This window comes from Xiphophorus maculatus, chromosome 7 (genome assembly GCF_002775205.1).
Source record: "Xiphophorus maculatus strain JP 163 A chromosome 7, X_maculatus-5.0-male, whole genome shotgun sequence".
Lineage (NCBI taxonomy): Eukaryota > Metazoa > Chordata > Actinopteri > Cyprinodontiformes > Poeciliidae > Xiphophorus > Xiphophorus maculatus.
In genome coordinates this window covers 21,618,481-21,633,834 of record NC_036449.1, presented here as the reverse complement: position 1 = coordinate 21,633,834, position 15,354 = coordinate 21,618,481, and the positions used below count along the sequence as shown (strand labels likewise).

Below are 15,354 nucleotides of genomic sequence, written 5' to 3'. Positions count from 1 at the left end.
AGTAGAACAAGCAACAAGGCTGGTCTGTACAGCTTGTTGCATCTTGGTTGACAAATAATGAAATGTGTGGGGGAAGTTTTTTTCTTTTTTGGTGTCGAGGAAAGTGTTTACTCACAAGACAAAGTGTTGTCCTGAATAAGACAAACACCATGGTGTTGAAAACCTATTGACAGACAAAGACATAAAGAGACGAAACGAGAATTAGACATTAGGACAATACTGTGACACCAGAAGCTAATTAGGGAACAATATTTATTTGCCAAAGAACTGCAGTTAACTTGGTTTTTCAGGAGTTATTTTTCTTATATATACAGAAGAGTTAGTTTTTCATGAGTATCAGTATGGTACTCATGTCATGCACACAATGAGTATGACACTCACTTAGGAATGGAAAATTATGTTGTATAAATCTCTTGGGTTACTTTGCACAAATTGCTGAAGCAGGTACAGACATTTTTAGTTGTTTGAGAACAACCAGACAAAGATAAAATGATAAAATAAGTTTAATATTTTACACCATCTGCGTTAGTATTTTTATATCCTTATTTTCAACAAAAGCTCTTCAAAATCTAATTACCGTAAGTTGTTTCAAGTAAAATTGCTGTAGAAACCTCTTTGTATGTGCTCCATTTTTCTAATAAATTTTGAAAAAATAATTTTCACAGAGTAGGAAAGAGCAAACCACTTTACTGCATTGTTTTGAGTGAAACACTCCCTTTCTGTGTTGAAAGCATTCCTGGATATATGGGACCTGTCAGCAGAAATTTATCAAAAATGCTCAGCAGATATACTGGGGTCTAATACTCTTAGATCAACAGAGTTTTAAGCTGGGAATTCAACCACTTCACGTAAAATTAACTCAGCATATCAGAAACCTAATACTAAGGATGACACCCTAACCGCAATTCCTATTGTTTGGCTTTAGCTGTGTACACAATACACTTCTATTTGCTCTGCTCCATTTTCCTCTTCAAGAATTAGCCTTGGGGTAGGGTTTATGAATTCACTGTGCTCACTATGCCATCCCTGCCTCCTCATTTACTTAATGCGTCACCTCTCATTTCTTTGCGTAAGTAAACAGGTCTTTAGACTGCTGTCTCCTTATTGGCCGTCTGCGAGGTTTATTTTTTTTCCTTTCTGGAGAGGGGGTGGTGCTTGAAACTGGCTTCATCAGACTTCCTCAAAACTCTTGGAGCTTTGAGTGCAACTTTTCTGTGAAACAGCTTTTGGTATAACTGTTGCTAAGTGTTAAAGTTATTTACTTGCAACTTATAAGGATCAACAGGAGATCATGGAGTTACAATAACTGATTCCATTGAATGTCTAAGTAGGACTCTTCACCAGAAAATCCCTGATGAAACACTGAGGTAAAGTATACATTTCAGAATTCAACTTATATTCATGAATTTTAACTTCCATTTAACTGTTATCTCAGAAATTATTATTTAAAATCAGTATAATATATAGGTATGCTCACACCTATGGATGTTATGTATTTGTGTTGGTTTCTCTCTATTATTTGGAATTTTCTACTTGGAGTATTCAGTTAAAGAACATATTTGCAACAAAGGCTCAACTGCGTTCTTGGGAGTTTGGAGTACCGAAACAAGAATATGACATAATGTGTTGAACTACAAAGACAATGAACAAATGAACAACGCACATTTGGAGAGTTCTCCGACAATACCAGCATGGAAATAGGAGAATATCAACAAATGGCTTCCGTCAGAAGCATAGACAAAGGAGCAGATGTATGGAAGGAAAAAACTATTTGCTTTTTTATGGAACAAAGAGAGAGGGAGAAAAAAGAGAGAGAGAAGTTGAACTCCTTGAACCATGTTCCACTTTCTTTCGGGTTTTTAGGCTAAACACTGCAGAATGTGCTCCTAAATCCTTCCAGCAATTTTTTAATCAGCTCCTCTGTGTCGAACAGGTAGGGAGGAAAATAGAGGGCAAAATGAGGAGTTCAGCTCAGAGGATACTTATTTCTGAGGTATAAGTCTTTTATATTTGTTGAAACACGTACACACAAAGTTGTGCTTTTAGAATCTACAGAGAAATAGGTTAGTCTGTGATTAGCTATGCTTCATTTCCCAATATCCAAACCCTCTGTTCCCACAACACAATCACATGCTCACCAAAGATTCCGCCCTGACCTCTAAGGTACAAATCCGTGTGGTACTAAGCCAGTTCAGAATGTTTGGCATGCTGTTTTAATGCAAGAAAAATAGTTGTCAAGCATGACTTAGAACAAATTAGATTCTGTGTTGCATGCTTTCTTTCTCTACCGCATCCTGCTTTAGAACTGCCAGAATAAGCATATTAAAATACACACAACTGCTGGAGTTAGAGTTACTCTATGTATTTATTTTACTTGTAATATAGTAATATTGATAGTTTAGTTTATGTGGGTACAAATATTTTTTTATATAATTTTTTTGTTAAATATTATACACTTCATTTTAGGGGCACTTTTTATTTTTTTTAGAAAGAAAACTGAAGTAAAGTTCCTGCCTGGTTTTTGTTGGCTTTGCTGACTTTGATAAAGTCAAATGACTCAGTTCTCATGGGTAAATCTACTGCAGTCAGTCGGACTGATGGTGCAGATAAACAAGTAGATAAACTTAGCCTTCTTTCCTTCATCATGCACCTTCCACCTCTACATCCATTATCTTCCGTCTGAGGTTGGGTGTTGGGGGCAGCAGACTTCCCTCTCCCCTGCCTCTTGGGTCAGCTCCTTAAGGGGGAATCCCAAGGCGTTCCCAGACCAGCTGGGAGACAGAGTCCCTCCAGAGTGTCCCAGGTCTTCCTCTGGGTCTCCACCCAGTGGGACCTGACTGGAGCACCTCATCAAAACTGAAGCTTATAAAAGTGGTTTGCAAACCATCAATCCTTTACTTAACATTTAATTTTAATGGCAACTTTTATCAAAGTAATTTATTATCCACCATATAATTTTGGATGAAATTTTTTTACTTTTATTTTTACAATCAAGTATTTAAACTTAAAATGTGATTTGCCTCTGTGTCTTGCTGTTTCTTGTGCACGTAATTAATTTCTTGCATTTCATACTTATTAACAAACTACTTTTGTATCTATTTACTTAACCATCTTATCTTATCTAGGTAGCGATACATTTCAATAAATTGAGATAAGCATTTTCTCAAGCGTGCAACCTTATGTTAATTGTATTGATTGATGTGCTGAAGTCTCTTGTGAAACACAAGCCTTTTAGACCTCTTATCAAGTCAATACAACTCTGGCTTCCAGCAATCACAAAATTATGTTTTCTTAAAGAAGAATATGAGTACAACATTGATAAGCATTTTAAATTAGTGACATATTTTAAAAATTGTTTGAAAGGAACTTGGGAAGCAACAATTTTGGTGAAGGCCTGGATCCGTAACTATAAACCACCTAAATATATAAAATTTTTATATCAGTGGTGGCTGAAATTTTCAAGAACTTTTCAATTTATTTCTTCCAGTTGTTACGAGACATGGACAAGTGTCTGTCATGATGAACCTCACAAGTTTGTTCTTTCTTTTCATCAGCACTGCCGATTTCAGTATCTTCAAAAACATCTTAGTTTTGAAGAGAGGGGATTTCCACAATGAGAGATCGATTGGAAGAGCTGCATCAGACAGCTCAGGAGTCGTCAGGGCCAACAGCCGGCCCTACCAATCCTTTCTCAGAGGAGGGTGATGATGATGAATCTGTGGAAGCTGGGACCATTACGCAGCAGGCCGTGGTGTTTGAGGAGGAACCAGTCATTCAGAATTTCCTCTCCGAGGCTCAGCAAATCAGAGATGACATCTCAACACTTGAAACAGAGGTTAGGTGGGAAAAAAATGACAAGCTAAAGTATTCATACCTTGTGAATAGTGCATCGAGTTTCCACACATTTCTTCTGGAGGTGAAAGGATTATGACTGTACCAGCTTTGCACATGTACAGATGGAATTGCAAATTGTTTCCTAGCACAACAGCTCAAGCATAGTCTGACGGGTTGTAGGGCGTCTGTAAGGATAAATTTTTAAGTATTGCCACAGATTCTAAAATGAATTCAGGTCTGGGATTTGACTATTCGGTTATTATGACACATGAATATGCTTTGTTCTAAACCACTCCATTGTAACTTTGTCTTTAACTGTGCTGGACATTTCAACTGCGAAAACATAAAATCTTACCAAGTGTTTTATCGAGTTTCTTGTGCAAAAATCTCAATACACTTAAATACGACACTAACTTAAAAGTAACTTTTCATCAACATAGAGGAGTTTGTTTGAAGTAACTAATTCTTGTATATTGATAAAAACTACTAGTTTCGGTCGCAGACATTTTCTCTTGAAACAAGACAATTTTTCTGTATTTTAAGTGAAATAATCTGCCAGTAGAAACTAGTAATTTTTATCAATATTTTATCAATATATCAATATTTTTATCAGTTACTTGCGAGTGAGATTTTTTTAAATTCAAGGGTAATAAAATATTTGAACTAGAAGCTAAACAAAACAAAAGATTTTGTGTTATTGCAGTGTTGGACCTCCACTCCAGCCTTGTCTTCTATTTGGTTTTCTTCCAGGATTGCCACTTGCCTAGCTTAATCCCTAATCTCTATGTCCCTGCTAAAGAAAACACTCTACATCACCACTGCCACCATCGAGTTTTAATCTGGGGATGGAATGTTCAGGGTTATATATAGTGCTGTTTTTCCACTATGAATACTGTTTTGCACATGGAACAAAATGTTCACTTTGTAACGGTCTCAAGTTCATCTTTAGCCACAAGTTTACTTTTGCTGCTAAAAAATTTGTGGCAAACTCCAAACAGTATGCTTCCAGTTGTCGCACGCCTTTTCTTCAGAATTGATTGAATCATTTAGATGTCCAAAGCTTGAAATATTGTTTTGTAGCCTAAACCTGCTGAAGCTTCCTCCTCTATTAATGTGTTTCTTGGTTTTTAGGGATGCTGTTTATTAAGTAATATTCTGTAATGAACCTCTCAGGCTGTCACGGAGTTGTATTTATAATGAGATTAAACTACTCACTAGTCTGGTAAAAAGCAGCCAATTCTTCTGTGCTTTGCTTTGTACAGAAGGTTTGAAACAATTGCTTGCTTGAGGTGTGGACTCTGCTGATTTACAAGATCAGATCTAACTTTACCCAATCGCTAAAGTTTTGCCATGACATATGTAATGCGCCTGCTTGATGAATCTTACTGGAAATGACTCTGAGCGGAATAGGTCCATAATGACTCAATATTTGAAAGTGTGTTCAACATGGAGCGAATGGCTTCACTCATTTCCTGAACTACCATTGCCAAGGTGCCATCTTATTAAGGCAAACTAAAATTCTTAAACTGTGGAGAAAATGGACGTAATCTTTCACACGTTTTCTGTTCGCTTATTTGCATGGTTGAAATTTTACCAGAAAAATCCAAGATTGAGAACTGAAAGGAGATGAAGATAAAACTGTGTGGAAAAGCAATGGCCAGGCTGACAACAGACAAGCGATATTATTACTTATTAAAGAAGTTGGTTGCACTGCTTTTTTAAAGAGTATTAGATTAAGGGGAGTGAATACAAATATACTATACTTTCTTACTTATTAATAAAAGCTTTTGAAAAGTATTTCTAATCCTCCTTCAAAATCCAAATTATGTGCTGCTTTGTGTTCCTCTCTCACACAACATTTAATAAAGAGAAGGTTTGTGGTTGTAACATAATCACCAACTATTTTGATAGGTGAAAAAGACTAAAAAGTTTCAATACTTTTCATAAAAACTCATTTTGCTATTGATATTCCTCTTGTTCATTAGCTTTTTTGTAAATTATAAAATGACGTATTTGCTAACTCATATTTAACACGGAGAACTGACTTGAGATTGTGGCTCATACTAATGTTACATCTACTGCTCTAGGTCCTGAAGTTCTGTCAGCAGCAGAAGACCCTGGTGGCATCCATGCGTCGCTTTAGCGTGATGAAGAAAGAGAGCAGCATAACACGGGACATCAAGCTGCAGGCCGAAAGCCTCCACCGCCGTTTAGACGCCCTTTCAAAACAAGCCCAAAGAACTGAAGACCAGCTGGGAACGAATGCTGTCGCAGTGAGAATACAACGCTCCCAGCATGCAGCTCTGCATCGCAGATTTCAGCAGGTCGGAAAGGACAGCTTTCTCTTTGCATTTGACACTTGAAACAACTTTGTTTTCTCTACCTCTATTCTAAAGCTGCACGAATTCACATGAATAGAAGATATGCTTCATAAATGCATAAAACACATTGAAAAATGGAAAGATTGAAGATGGCAATAAGAAATTTTTTTTTCTCTCTATAAAAATATCTATATTATAATAAACATTCTCATTTAGGAGACTAAAAACAGCACTGATAGAACTGAGGCATATATAATTACTTATTTTATGTCTTTCTATAACAACATCTCCAGATGCACAGTAAATGCATAGTGTTATGATGTGTTGTTGCGCAACACCCCCCCCCCTCCTTTCTGTCTCTACTCTCTCACTCTCTGCTTCCTCTTCTGAGAGGGGAGATGTGCTACCAGCTCTCCATCTAACGGGTTAATTGAGTTTCCTAAATCTGCCGGGATTTACCCTGTCCAGAACTGAAGTAAACTCTGTTTAAGCTGGTTTCGAGAAACGATTCGCCTGGTTTCTGACGGCCAACATCCAGGTGTCCCACCCTTCTTCCCCCTGTGAATTAGCCAGACTGAGCAGCCTACAGCCAACTAGTTTCACAGAGCACACCTGTTAACGGTCGCTCGTTCTCTATTTCACAACTTGCATTTGTTATTGAACCAGGTAGGTTTTAGTGACTCGGGCGAGTCCCAAGGATGTTGTTTTAAATTTGGGCTACCAGCAACCTATAAAACATTTTCCCCCTCTTCCTCTCCAGAATCAAACATCACAGCTATTTTACAACCATCAAAGAACTTTAAGGTGACTCATTAACTGAATGTCCACAACATCTTTTAGATTTTCTTTATGCTAAATATTTTATTAGTAAGGCATTTTTGCAAGGGTCAGTACAGCTTAATTCAGTAGCAGAAATAATCAAATAAGTAAAATCAATCATCTAGTCTGTCTTTCCCTACTGCTGACACTGAAAACTAAAAAAAGGGAACCTTTGAGAGAGACGGACGGAGCCTGGCGCCTCGAACCCCAGACCTGGCACGACGACGAAGAAGGTGCTGCAGCAGGAGGAAGACGCCGATCGATGAAGGCCAGGATCTCCGCAGGTCTGATGATGAAGAAGGTGTTGCAGCAGGAGGAAGACGCCGATCGATGAAGGCCAGGATCTCCGCAGGTCTGATGATGAAGAAGGTGTTGCAGCAGGAGGAAGACGCCGATCGATGAAGGCCAGGATCTCCGCAGGTCTGATGATGAAGAAGGTGTTGCAGCAGGAGGAAGATGTTGATCAGCGAAGGCAGGAATCTCTGTAGGTCTGATGAGCCTCCTCTCCGCATGGATGGTGAGGTCACACAGGACTTGGTGCTGGCAGGAAGGAAGGCACCAGTTCTTCTTCTTTGTCTTTGCCTTTGTCTTCATCTTTGTCTTTGGGGTCTGAACCCAGCCGATGAGAGAAGTGCGATTTGAAGCCACAGGTTGTGGGGCTGACGGGTTGGTCCCCATGGCCGGACAGTCTTCGGCTCCGTGGCCCCGGCTCTTCTTCAGCTGCAGAGTTCTTTGTCCATCTCTTGGCTCGAAGCTGCCCGGAGGATCCAACGAACGGTTCCTCTTTTGCACTCACCTTTTATAGGGTTTCTTTGGCTAGCACTGTTGCTGGGCTTGTTTCATTGGCTGACTGCTCAGATGATTTCATATCCATCACTGTCTTACAGACATTATGTCCTGATGTCTGTGCTAATGTCTCAGGGTTGCTCAACCTCCTATGTCCATTGCCTGCACAACCTTTCACCTACTCTCTAAATAAGGCGTTGATCATCTCTGCTCTCCTGTTAGTTCCTTGCCTTTCACCTTTCACCTACTCTCTACCTCCAACATATCAGTGATGTTTAATTGCAGTTACACCTTTTACACCATTTCAAGTTCAATGTCAAAATCACATTTATATCACATTTATTTTCTTTAGCTTCTCTGATCTAGCATTCATTTATAATTTTATAACCATAACTTATATCACATTTATTTTCTTCAGCTTCTCTGATTTATCATTCATTTATGATTTTATAACCATAACTTATTAATTATACTTATTATAATCCTAATGTGAGTTATTACAGATGTTTTTCTGAAAAGAAACCAAGAATAATACATGATTCTAATTATTTGATGCCAAAGTTACAGTTACTTGTTTTTCTTGTAACTGTTCCCACAAATGTTCGTGTAAATATTATTACAAGTAAACCAATATTAATATAAGTATTTTACTTTGAATCTTATCAAATTACCAAAATGTTTAGATTTCATTCTTTAAACTTTCATGATTTAAAATAAGGAATAGTCTCACCTATTTTTTATAAATCTGCAGGCTGGAACTTACTTCCTCTTTTTCCAGGAAACCTGCTTTTCCTGTTTAATGACTCTTTCTGACTGACTATGATTTCTTATGATTAGATAGAAAAAAGTAGAATTAAAGCAAAGTTTGCATGAGACAAAAACAACACACACAACCAGATTTATTTTATTGACACTTAAGTCTACTGTTGGGCCTAGATATCACTTGAGTGATTCATTTTAAAGATAACTTTATTTATTATTACTGTTAAACTAACTTTATTGACACTTAAGTCTACTGTTGGGCCTAGATATCACTTGAGTGATTCATTTTAAAGATAACTTTATTTATTATTACTGTTAAACTAACTTTATTGACACTTAAGTCTACTGTTGGGCCTAGATATCACTTGAGTGATCCATTTTAAAGATAACTTTATTTATTATTACTGTTAAACTAAAATCTCCAGCATGGGGAAGTGGGATGAGCTCGGATTTTCTTGACAGATGCTCAAAAAATCAAACATAAATTATGTATATGCTAAAAAAGATGGGGGTGAAATACCCTCTCATTCTTCAACCCCTGCCCTCCTTTCTCATTTTCTCTTTTGCTATAATTACTTCCAGGTGATGCGCCAGTATAATGAAGGTCTGCTGACCAAGCAGGATCGTTGTAAGCACTTCATTATGCGGCAGCTGGAGATATTGGAAAAGAATGTAACAGAGGAGGAGGTGAATGAGATGGTCGCCACAGGAAATTGGGAGGTGTTCAACGAGAACTTGCTAAATGATGTCAGAATCACACGGTCACAACTGTCTGAGATCGAACAGCGACACAGGGTGAGAGCAAAAAACAAAAAGGGTCTCGAAGTCTTGGAAAATGTTTCTTTAAAAAATTATATTCCCTAAATAGCTAAATGCAAAGATTTTGATAAAACAAAACTTATTTTAACATTAATCTTCTTGACAAACCTGTCTATGTCAATACCAAATAAAATTGATCAAAAGAAACACAAATCTTTTTTTAATCAGGCCCTCTTCACATTTGATTAAAACCAGCAGTAACTAGAAACTTATTACATTTAGTTACATTTACTGACTTTTTGGGAAAAGAAATGTACTTTTAGGAGTAGTTTTACTCTACCATACTTCATGCTTTTATCAGATTGATGTTATGAAGTATCACTACTTTTACTTGAGTACAATTTCTGGATATTCCACCCACTGAGATTAATCTCATGGATTTAGAACAAATATATGTTAATAGAAGATGCATGAGATACAGAGACAAACCTACAATCTGTACTACATATTTGAAAATTATTTTCTATCTGCTTCTTATTGTGCCATTGTTGTTCAAAAAGTTACAGAAAATACTAAATATTGTCACTGGAAGTACTTCACATTGTCTTCTGCAAGAATTAATTACATTAGTCTTGAATTTTAAAAAATGGTTTGGAAATGTGTTTTTTCTCTTGTAGTGCAATTGTTATTTATTTTCATTTTAATCTTTATAATAACAGTCTTTGCACATATATATTTTTTCTGGTAGATTATATCGTCATAAAATACAACGTTTTTTTTTTCATTTTTGAGCATTTTCTACAACTACTTTTAACTTGAGTGAAATTATGTTGGCATAGTGCTACTGTTACTTGGGTACAACTTTTAAATGTCAATGGATTTTCTAAAATTTGGAAATTCTTATTTCAGAGTGAAGGGAAGAATGAGCCTAAAGCTCTCTTAGGTTTTTCCTTATGTCTTTTTTGGCAGACCTATCACAACACTGCAGTAGGATGTTTCATAACAATTCTAGAAATGTTCCTATAAATGGGGGAGGTTTCTGCATTTCTGCCATCAGTTTTACTTTCACCATGGAAGCAAGAACACTATTACTATTAGTATTTTTCTAATTTTAGCAGCAGCACAACAGAAATCGGTTGAGAGATTTTTCTGTATAAATTGAATAAGTGGTCTTGTGCAATAATGGTAGCCTTTTGTGGCAGGTGTTCAAAAAAATCACGCACTTCATTGTGCACAATGGGGAGTGCACTACATATTTGATGCACTACAGCAAACATCCAGAAGATTCAGCACAGACCATTCATGTTCTGGCTGATTTTTAATGTTGTGCTCTTAATCCAAGGTAAAGGGGTCAGAGGAGGACTAAACTTGTCAAACAATCTTTAAAAATGTAAAACAAAAAAGAAATCAAAGTCTGAGACAAGGTCACTTTAAGAGTTTGTACATTATGATCTCCATTACCTAACTAATGTCCCTTTTTATGTCTGTTATAATATTTATGTTATCTTCCTCCGCACCCAGGAACTCTTGAGCCTGGAGAACAATATGAAAGAACTAAGAGACCTCTTCATGGACATCTTCATGCTTGTAGAGGAACAAGGGGCTGACATTGAACACATCCAAACTAATGTTGAGCGAACACAAGATTACATAGCTGTAACTAATGAGAAGTTCAAGGCTGCTGCAAGATATAAAAAGAAGAACCCGATTCGACAGCTGTGCTGCTGCTGTTGTCCTCCCTGGAGATGCTGCATGTGAAACAAGAGCATTTTGTGCCTGAGAGTTCGTTCCAAATAGGGTTTTATTTCAAACACTCATGGCTAACTTGGAAGTCAGCAACACAAGTGACATTAAAAGGAAGGTAAAGGTGTCGAAGTTGTTGCTGCTGCTAAAAAAGAGCAATGGTGAGTAGAGACGCAGCAGAGCACAGAAAACAATTAAAGAGGAGGGCAGGAATTGCTGTGGGAAGGTACTTGTTTCTTTCAGGAGGAGGTGAAGCGACTGCGATTGGAAGAGACAGTTCAGTGAGTTCTACTCACCAACATTGTTGCTTATTGGAGACCTTCACTGTCATCTGACAGAGGTCACAAACAAGAGGAGGCTACTGACACTGCTGGATCAGCAAAAGTAATATTCCAGCCCTTCTTCCTGAAAAGTAAAGCACTGTTTTCCCCCTCTGCCATAAGAATCCTAATGGGGATAGAATTGTTTTTTCAAAACATGCACTTTGCAGGATTCACTTTTCATTTTGTGAGGCATGAAGAAAGATTTTCTCATAATGAGGAGAATTTTATTTTCAGAAAAAAATTATATTTTGCATACATTTTATTTTTGGCAATGTATTGATTTAAAAAATACATTAGAACATGTATTGTATTTCAAGTCCTAATTATTCTTAATTATATTTTGTATTAATTTATGCAGTTTTATGTGAGCAGAATACAAATATTTTAGGCATGACAAAAACCTTTGAATGTTGCTAAATTTAGTAGTCACCGGCCCTTTAAATTAAATGTAATACATCATTTTTCAAAGTTTTTCCTTTCTGTATAATATATATTTTAAATCTGCATGAAATCTGTAATTTTTTAAAAATAAGACTCCAGTCAGCATACTAAGATGTGTTTTATTATATCAGTGAGTGAAAAAGGGAGTAGTGGCCTCAGGGAAAGAAGCCATTAATTCTGGGAATTTTACATTTAACTCATACATAGAATCAAAACACCCAGAAGTACTGACTGACTTATCTCTTACCATTTTCTTGGATTCAGCTAAGACTGTTAATTCACAACTTCAGCAAAGTAATGGGAGATCAAGTGCTGAGTAATGCATTCTTCATCGCTCTGGCTCCCTGGTGAACCATCCTCTACCCAGAGATGACGATGGTGTTCTTTTGTGACTCAGCGGCCAACGGCGTCCGGTGTCCACTGCAAAATACAGGTGCAGCTGGGTGTGTGAGTGAGAGCCAGCCTGGAAAATCCAGTTGGACCACTTTTCTCAGATAGCGGCAGGATATGTTGGGAGAAGCAGAACAGTATAAACAGAACAGTTAACCGGTAGCAGATTGCTGAAGACGTCTGCTCCTCTATGAATGTTTAGTTTCTTATGATTCTGTCTCACAAACATTGAAACAAATAGAGGATTATAGATTTTAAAATCAGTTTATTGACCTTTCTGAGACTTTCACAAATTCAGCTCAGGTCCAAAGCTTCTATTGAAGTGTTTTATAGCTTTTTTATTCGCTTCTTTACTTTTTTTTTGGTTCAGCAGATGAACATGGTGTGACAGATGAAAGGTGAGGAATGTGATGACTTCCGCCTATAGCAAGAAAACTCTTTCGACAAAGCAGCTCCTCTGTGTTGTACATCAGGTTTTTCCAGGATTGCAATCACAACATGAGACCAAAACATGAATGCATCAGATATTCAATTTTTACTATGTAAACCAGAACAAAATACATGTAATGCATATATGAACACTTTCCCTTGAGATTGTAAAGTAAAATGAAGTGCTGCTGTAAATTCCAAATTTCCTAAACAGCAACAATGCCATCCAGTGTTCAATAAGATAACTACTAGCTTGAAATTGGTTGTCACTTAACACTCAACTGCAAATGGACACCAGTATGGACTCTCAGAAAAGAAAAAGTGCAGGATGAAAAAATACCAAACATTTCAAACAATCAAAGAAGTAAATATAAAATCTCAGGTTTTATGAATTACTGCAAGCAAGCATTTTAATGTGACCAAATGCTTTTCACATGTTTGTAAAGTAATATAAGAAATACATTAGAGAAAAGAAAAAGTAAACTCCAGCAGGGACCTTAAAAAAATATGTTTTTCACATATTTGTTAAAACTGTCACTATGTAGTGACAGTATAACACGAGACGGATAGTCTGTGAAACATTTAAGCTCCTCTGTCTCCTCCCTGTGGTCCTACTGACATCAGAAAGAATACACCACTCCCAGTGAGAAACAACCATTCAGAGTCAGGAAAAAGTCTCAGCACTGTCAGTCATGTTTTTGCATGTGCTGCCGGTTTGCTGCATCTGCACTAACAGTGGAGAAACAACTTTCTGTTACTGGAAAATTGTTTTTCTATCACCATCAGTGGCATGCAGAAATATCCTATTATGATCGCCTCATCAATGTATGGCATCTCAGTCTCTTCATACCACACAATATAATCAACATACAAATAAAAACTGTTACTTAACAATATTCAAATACATCTGTGCTTTCAGCATATACAATATATTTATAATTTATAGATTTAACTTCAATAATATTGCAGATACATGACTGAAAGACGAGTCCAGGAAGGCATTTAAGTTGCAAGAGATGTTGTTCTTGATTGTCTTCCACCTTTGTTTTTCACCTCTAATTGTTTTCCTTCGCTTTGTGTTTCATAAGTCAGAGCACCATGGGTCATAAAAAAGTGGATTTTATTTTTAGTTCAATTTATTCAATTCAGTCATTCTGACTATTCTGAAATAAATTATTTTATTGCTTCAGTAACAGTTTTGTTTCTCATATTTTATTTAAAGTCCATGCAACTTATGGTTTTGTACTTGTGCAATATTGAAAACACGTCAGTTGTTCTTACCTCTGCCCATGTCACTAATTGGACTCATCAAAAATGTGTGAATAAACAATGATGTAAACACTAGAAACATAGGAACATCTCCAGATCTGCTGACTACAGAAAGGGTTGCATTGTTTTTGACTGTTTACTGTACAGATTCCTTTCATCTCGACAGTTGGTCACAACGTGGGTCCAACGGTCCTTCTCCAAATGTCAGCGATGGATCAAAGTATCCCTTCGTTGAGTAACACCAGCTGTGGTTATGGAGAACTGACATAATTTTACTGACTGTTTCTGACTGTTTTATCAGACCATCAAAAGCTAAAGACAGACATATCCAGCCCTGAGAAAGAGATAGATCACAAAAGAAATGCAAAGCCAGTATGGGAGCTCCAGTAGCAGCTCAAGCCCCAGAAGAATTGAATACATCTATGTAGGTTAAAATCATAGACCTGCAAGTTAGAAAATTGAAATTAAAACAAGGGAGAAAAAAAATTGTGGGACAGTACAATTAAATTAGTTAAAAATAGCTAAAGATACAGGTAGGGATGCAGCCACCTGAGGGTGATGTTATGAGGCAAAACAGATATCCATTCATCCATATCTGCTTATTTTGCATTGCCGTGGTTCCAATCGCTAGCGTGGAATACCCTGGACTGGTCCATCACAGGACAATACAGACCCGTAACCATGTGTGAACACAGTCATGTAAGCAATTATTGGTCATGATAATTTGTTGAGGTGAAATGTAAGTATTTATGCAGCATGCATATAGACATACTGTATATCCTAGGTGAAATGTGAAAGACAAAAAAAAGAAGCAAAAACTAATCAGAGGAGTAAAGGTGTAGTGTGTGACAATAAGGAATACCAAAAGGTTAGTTTTTGCACCACTTGCATTTCGGCTGCAAACGATCAAGGAAAATAACATTGTGAGAAGTGTGGAAGAAAGAGAGAATATGGTAAAATAATCTATTTCTATATCAGTTTTGTAGAAATGTAAGCCATTTAATTAATTGACGAGTTATCCTTTAACCTAAATCTCTGATTATTTTTTATACCAATGCTAAAGAAATATTTCAAATTAAGTCTTCAATGTCTATTTTCCACCTTAAAAGCTGCATCTTTGAAGATTTTGAATATTTTTGACATTTTCTTTTTTCTCAGGAAGGTATGCAATGTCTAAATATTACATCTAGTATAAAAAAAAACTTTACATTGCTGTTTTAAAAATATGTCTTTCCTTCTTTCTTCTTCATCAAATAGATCAGCTTTTTTGTATTTGCAGAGGCAGAAGCATCACCACTGTCGCCTGGGGAGGTAACAAAGTAGACCTGTCTGACAATAATATGGCTTCTTCTCCTAACAATATAAAATCAATAAAAAAGATATGGTCATTTTAGAGCATGTTATTAAAACCTGGTGCAGGCCTTCACTGACTAATGCAGCTCGATGAGGAATATAAAAAATTGTTTTACTGCATTCCA

General features: G+C 36.7%; 1 protein-coding gene across 1 annotated transcript; it reads left to right on the top strand.

The window, feature by feature from the left end:
• Nucleotides 1-1,198: 1,198 nt before the first annotated feature.
• On the top strand, nucleotides 1,199-11,810 carry stx19 (syntaxin 19). The gene is made up of 5 exons (XM_023336579.1): nucleotides 1,199-1,367; nucleotides 3,555-3,835; nucleotides 5,922-6,158; nucleotides 9,105-9,317; nucleotides 10,803-11,810. Exons 2-5 carry the CDS (start codon nucleotides 3,614-3,616, stop codon nucleotides 11,037-11,039), a joined length of 909 nt encoding a protein of 302 aa, XP_023192347.1. The 5' UTR covers nucleotides 1,199-1,367; nucleotides 3,555-3,613; the 3' UTR covers nucleotides 11,040-11,810.
• Nucleotides 11,811-15,354: the final 3,544 nt, after the last annotated feature.

What these genes read in the sequence shown, in the direction of transcription:
- stx19 (XM_023336579.1), top strand. Translation starts at nt 3,614, where the DNA reads ATGAGAGATCGATTGGAAGAGCTGCATCAGACAGCTCAGGAGTCGTCA. An exon ending in TCTCAACACTTGAAACAGAG is followed by an intron (nt 3,836 to 5,921) that starts GTTAGGTGGGAA and finishes CTACTGCTCTAG; the next exon opens with GTCCTGAAGTTCTGTCAGCA. An exon ending in AGATCGAACAGCGACACAGG is followed by an intron (nt 9,318 to 10,802) that starts GTGAGAGCAAAA and finishes CTCCGCACCCAG; the next exon opens with GAACTCTTGAGCCTGGAGAA.